At 45.7% G+C, this 6,508-nt stretch overlaps 1 protein-coding gene across 1 annotated transcript in view; it reads left to right on the top strand.

The window, feature by feature from the left end:
* Nucleotides 1-6,508, top strand: part of myt1lb (myelin transcription factor 1-like, b) — a 33,800-nt gene that overhangs the window by 3,405 nt on the left and 23,887 nt on the right. Inside the window, exons 3-4 of the mRNA XM_013915568.1 lie at nt 3,433-3,567; nt 6,195-6,285. Coding sequence (XP_013771022.1) covers nt 3,433-3,567; nt 6,195-6,285 — 226 coding nt within the window. The remainder of the gene's footprint in view (nt 1-3,432; nt 3,568-6,194; nt 6,286-6,508) is intronic.

Raw genomic sequence — 6,508 nt, forward strand, 5'->3', positions numbered from 1 at the left:
TCATTTTGCCTTTTATGAACTCTTTCCACTTTACCATCATCACACATCCATCCATCCATCCATCCATCCATCCATCCATCCATCCATCCATCCATCCATCCATCCATCCATCCATCCAACCATCCCTTCCTTTCATCCATCCAACCAGGCACCCATCCTTTTCAGCCATCCCTCCATCCATCCATCCATCCATCCATCCCTTCCTTTCATCCATCCAACCAGGCACCCATCCTTTTCAGCCATCCCTCCATCCATCCATCCCTCCATCCATCCATCCATCCATCCATCCATCCATCCATCCATCCATCCATCCAGATCTAGTTCCTGGGGTCTAGCTCCTATCTCAGGATCTCCTACTGGTTGGAAACCTCACCTCATGAGGCACAATGGTCCTCCAGTTATTACAGGCATAAAATCAATCTTGAGAAGAGCAAAAGTTCAGGGAATTCAGGTTTCTAAAGATGTTTTTAGACTTAAACTTCAACCACTGAGCTTGCTAATGTGTGTTATTACCTACTGTTGCAGCCTGGAAGAGTTAGTCAGCCAGGTAAATGTTCAGACTCAGGAGTATTTACCTTCAGTGGTTCAGCTGATCTCCATCCACTTACAGGAGCCCGTTCACTGCACTCTCTGCACCAGCAGCATTATTTCTGAATCTCGCAGCTGCACCAGACAGTCGTTCCGACTTTGCCACACAGTTTGCTCCGTTAACCCCCAGCAGCTCCGGGTCTAACTTCTTTTCTGGTGTCAACCCAACATGCATTCGAGGCCTCTCGGGAGACAGACAGCTGCTGGTAGCACTGCTATTTTCCCACAATTTTCACAATCAGATGTCTATTCTTTATGGTGAATGGTAATTGGACTGGTATTTATATAGAGTTTTTCTGCTCTCAGTGAGCACTCAAAGTGCTTTTACGCTGCAAGCCACATGGATGCATCGGAAGCAATTTGGGGTTCTGTATCTGGACACTTTGGTGTCAGGATCGAGATGAATCAGTCAACCTTCCGATTACTGGAAGGCCTTTTCTACCTCTTGAGCCACAGCCGCCCCCCAAATTATATAACCGTGTATAAAATATTCTTTTACAGCCATAACTCCGAGTCCTGGTCTCCATTTGAGGCTGAGGCCTGACACTTTTCAGTCAAAGCTCATTTCTATAGATTGTATCCTTTATTTTATTCTTCCGGTCATTACCCACATCTGCTGGTGATGGGTGAGGATAGGAATGTAGACTGGCCAATGAATCGGAAGCTCACCTTCACGCTCTGCTCTCTCCTCACCACAACAGTGTAGCAGTCCTCCCCCACTCATATACAGAACCCCAACCTTCTCTTACTCTGCAACTCAGGGCTTTATTTTGGTTCATCGCTCCGTGTTTTAGTCGGAGCTTCTGAGTTACACGGGCCTTTGAAACTTTAATCAGTGGTCTCTCTTTCTGTGCTGTGAGATAATTACCCCTCCACTGCCTACTCTTCTAAAACATGCTCCTGATAAAGGTTTCTGTCAATCCAACGACTCCAAATTCATTCTGCAATCTGACACGGCTCCAAAACTCTGCCATGAAAATGCACAAACCTGTTTTCACTTTCGAATATCGCATATTTACTGCACTTCAGCTTGACTTTGCACACGGGGGTCAGAGGATTTTAAAGCTGGATGGTTGAATTTCCAGAAACAATGCCACTTGGCACAACTTGGCATTGCTGCTTTTTGGTGGTAACCTGAGTTTGAAGGAAAGAAGAGATCCAGGTTTTGGAAAGGGAAACACAATCTTCTCCGCTGTGTGTGTTTGAGGACACGTGCGTGCACCCAGCAAACTGTCACGTGCAGCTGTGAGCTGGTTTTAATGAAGAAAAGCATGATGCAGCTTTAAAGGAGCCTAAGTTCTTTCTGTTGAAGGTCAAACATGTAAAAGTTCTAATATTTCACAATTCCTTCAGATTTAAACAAACAGTAAACAAACTCAATCAGAATCTCTGCTTCTTCATACAAACACAGCCTGGAAATTCAGAAAGTGTCTGTCAGTTTCACTTTATCATTATAAATGAATATTCATACATATAAAATTGAGCTTCAAATGTACATTCATTCATGTTTACATAATTGTGGTGAATATTCACAGAGAGCTTGTGATAAATAAATGTTAGTGGTCCTGGTCCATGGCCGTCCCTGCATCCCTGCACCAAAGGCCAAATGGTCTCTCCCAAAAGGGGAGAGGGAGAACAACATCACAAATGTTTGATGAACAGAAACTTTTCCTTTCAGAAAAAGTTCGTTTGGATTTGGTGCATGCTGTCATACTTCATCTGACCACAACGTATAATATGTGTGAAGGTATTCAGCTGATATGAGCCTCGTATATGAGAACATGCAAACAAAATCTCTGTTGCTGACCTGTAAAACTGTTTCTATGGTCGGTCAGAGATCACACATCCAAAATTTCAGCCTCCATCCGTCTGCGTTAACCTGAGAGTCCATACTCACAGATACTTACCCTGAAATATTTGAAGGACTGAACTGTCTGTGGTTAGCTTACAAAGAACGTCTGAAACGCGGTGAACGTGATGTCGTGCGACTCCATATAAATAGTCCTTTACTTTGGATTTTAAGATTTAAACTTTAAGCTGTATTGTTTAACTTCATAATCACCTCATTCAACCATCAGGGTCAGACAGCTGGCCGATGGCTAAAGGTGAATAAAGGTGATAAGGTGCCATTTATCCCAAAGTTAGTGAAGAATACACGATGTGAAACCAAAAAACAGATGTGTTAGCATGAAGTTGTTCTGACCTCATTTCATGACATCAGAAAAAACACGTGCAATCGTAAAAGTACCGTTAACGTTACTAAATCGCAACACGAGGCAGAAGCTGCTCTTCATCTCAGAATAGTGTCATTCGTTTCTTTGCTGTTAATTTAATGTCACTGTTTCCATGGAAGCAGTCAACAGGGATGTCCTCAGTAGAGGTTTCATCAATGGCAGGAGACGGGGCAGGCCGACACATGTAGAATCTAAATACCATCACTGTTATACTCTGTCATATATGACGTGTTCCAGTGGCAGGTGTTCATATTAAATATAACCAAAGTTTCTAATAATAAGCTCAGAACCTGTGCAGTAAACTCAAGCTGCCGACTGATGTAAACAGTCAGTCAATCACAGTTTTTTTCTATTCTTGGCTCAATATGAGGTCACAAAGATGTAATAGAAGCCCCACCCATCTGCCCTTTATAGGGGCAGCCAATCAGAAGAAAGCCGTGTTAAAGAGGGAGGAGCTAAATAGCTTGTTTCAAACAGAGGATGAACCACAGGGGGATTATTTTGAAGCGTGAATCATGCAAAGCAGCCCTGCAGGAGTCCAGAGAGGAGTTGTAACGTACAGTCAGCTGCCGCTTGGGTGCTAATAACCTCTACATCTTTCCCCTCACAGACGCTTCACGTGTGGACAAGAAGGAGAGCCGGTGTCCGACGCCGGGCTGCGACGGCACGGGTCACGTGACGGGCCTGTACCCGCACCACCGGAGCCTTTCGGGCTGCCCGCACAAAGACCGGGTGCCACCTGAAAGTAAGCGCTCAGCAGCAATGTTGTTGCTCAGGCATGCTCCTGCGTGCGGTGCTGTGAGTGTCTGATGCCTCGGGGATTACACGGGTCACGGCAGCACTTCTTTTGTGACCTTTTGCACGGGGCCGTGGGTTTGCTTGCCGATTGCCTGCCTAATGTGCCGTGGTGATGAGGTGGAAATGAGGCTGTGATAATGCACTAATCGCTGCAATGCAGCGACTGGAGTCAGCTGCATTGACTGACAGCGATCGAGATGTGGGTTGCATGCTTCATCAGTGTATATGTGGCTGAAAGAAAAGGTCTTTCCTTTATTTGTGTACCTTTTTAATTATTTTTTGAGTCCTTCAGTTTTCTCTAAAGTCTGAAAAGCTCACAGACCTTGGTGCGCGCTGCAGCCGTCCACGCCACAAACCCTCTTCATTTATTTGTATTCCTTGCTCAATTAAGTTTCACTGGATAGAAAGGCAGTGTCATATCTCCGAGCCACAGATCAAGTGAAGTGGCAATAAACATTAGCCTTGAATGAATAGTGACGTTTCCCTTTAGAGAACTCACCCCGGCTATTTAGTCTCATTCACCTTGTGCAAACTTCTCAATAAAAGCCCCTTTACACGTTTCATTAAACGCAGCATGAAAATCAAGTTATGATCCGCTGTGACCCGGACTGCAATCAAAATAAAAGAGGAGAAATTAGTTACCATTAAGGGCAGGCTTGTAAAGACCAGCACAGTGTCACAGATGTCTCTTGTTCCGTGGAGTGCCGCCCGCACAAGGTCTCCAACCTGAGATGTAATCATCTCCCAGAAATGTGAAGTCGCTCAGGGCAGCTGACCTTGAGTGGGATCAAGAGCCCCAAAATGGAATTTGGAAAGGTCTTGAATTGATTGTCACTGGAGATGTGGGGATATGATATCCGTGTTCCTCCTCCTCCTTCTTTCTCACGTCCGGCTAACTTTTGGAGAAGACGATACCACGGATGATTCAGACGTTCGGGGAGCCGTCCCACTTCCTGTTTTTGTACCGAAACTGGCCGCGCATCAGCCAGGAGTGCAGCAGGTGGCGCTCATGAGTGCTTTCACCTGCTTCAAGACAAAACCATGAGATTGTATTTAATTTGCCATCAATCCTGAAATGAAACAGGATGCAACAAACAGCTCGGGCTCGAGCTAAGTGTCTTTTTGCACAGCACCTGCTGTCCAGAATGTTGGAGAAGCCTGATTTTGGTGTGCTGGTTACAAATATACCCAGTACGGGTGTGAAACAAGCTTTAGGGCATTAGGGCGTGCTACCTGTGTGCCCGTGCACCTGAGCAAACAGATGTCATTCCATCAGGACCGTTGCTGTGCAGAGACGTTATCAGGAGCTTTCAGTGTTATCGGTCGTGTCATGGCTGACGTGTAAGCGGCCGTGCACAGAGACTCCTGTAAAGACAAATACATGCCACACATGTGACTGCCTGCAGGGCGGATTCAGCGGCGGGCGAGCCTCTCCCCCCTGTTAACACATTTGCTGTACTGAATGGACGATGTATTATTAATGCAGTGGCTTCATTTAATTGGGAAATCACACAGTGTAGCCACACTCTTCCTTTCCTTGTGAAAAATGACGATTAAATTAGATCTCAAATTCATTAATTCCCGTTGCTGCTTGCCCATTGTAGCTCCGTTCTTGTGGAATATTAAAATATTTCATCAGGGAGTCGTGTTTTGGTCTTTAAAGTGATTTACCTTTGGTGCACGCGACGCTAGCGCAGCCACATCCTGCTGCGGTTAATATCTGCGCTCACCGATTCTGCCTTTAATTCCTCGGCATTGTGCGTGCGTCCTCGCAGAGGGCAGGAAAAACCTGGGAAATGCATAATGTATTGGCTTTTGGCGAGCTGAGGCGGCAGGCTTTGTCCAATTACCTGCACCCAACACCAATTAGTATGTAAGGGAAGGAGGATGATGAGGGGTTAAAGTTTAAGGGGGTGATAATGATGAAGCTGGTGCCGATGGGGTTTGGCCCCGCACGTCAGCGGTGTAATGCCGACCCCTTCCTCGCGCCCCCGCCCGCGGTGCTCTGGCGCTCCTCTTGGACATCCATAGATCATTAATCTAAATGGCCGGTTGCCGAGGGGATGCGAGGCAGTTATGGACTGTTTTAATGGTAAACGGTATTGAAGACTGCACTCTTACTCTAACGACGAGCACGTGATAACAGAGCGCACTCCATCACGGCGCTGCGCCCCTCTGTCTGCTTCTTCATTGATTTTAAGGCGGCATGTGTTGTTGTGCATGATTGCTGGCTGTTGGTCGCTCTGCTCTTTGCATGTCCAGAAATTTCCCTCCATTTCTTGCTGGCTTTGTCCTGCTAAACTCAAATGACATCTTTTTATTCATGACTGCCCCGTTCCATGAATACTAATTTGAAAGAGCTGGATAAGTGGAAGCAATATGGTGGGAAACCTCGCCTGCCCTTTCAAACTAGTGTTCATTAAAATGAAGAAGAGGTCATTTGGGTTCACTCAGGCTCATTTCTTAATGATGTTTATAATGCCAAGCTCCTCACACTCTAATAGAGCTCATGGCTGATTGTAAGGGGCTCCTAACCTTCCCTGTCTTTCACTCCTATCTCCTGTCTGTGCGAAGTTGTGGCAATGTATGAGAATGTTCTTAAGTGTCCTACGCCTGGCTGCACGGGACGCGGCCATGTCAATAGCAACAGAAACTCCCACCGAAGGTAAGAGCTCAGCCCGGACCCAGCGCCTGCACCCCTCCTTATTTCGGTTATGTTACTGTTGGACTTGCTTCATGTTTTTTACTGTGGGACGTATTTTGTTTTTAGTTTTTGTTTTTTTTACTGTGGGACTTATTTCAGCTATTTTACTTTGGAACTTATTTCAGTTATTTTACTTTGGGACTTATTTCGGTTATTTTGCTGTGGGACTTATTTCGGTTATTTT

Source organism: Pundamilia nyererei, unplaced genomic scaffold, assembly GCF_000239375.1.
Source record: "Pundamilia nyererei isolate P.nyererei 1_Seehausen unplaced genomic scaffold, PunNye1.0 scaffold00324, whole genome shotgun sequence".
Taxonomy (NCBI): Eukaryota; Metazoa; Chordata; class Actinopteri; order Cichliformes; family Cichlidae; genus Pundamilia; species Pundamilia nyererei.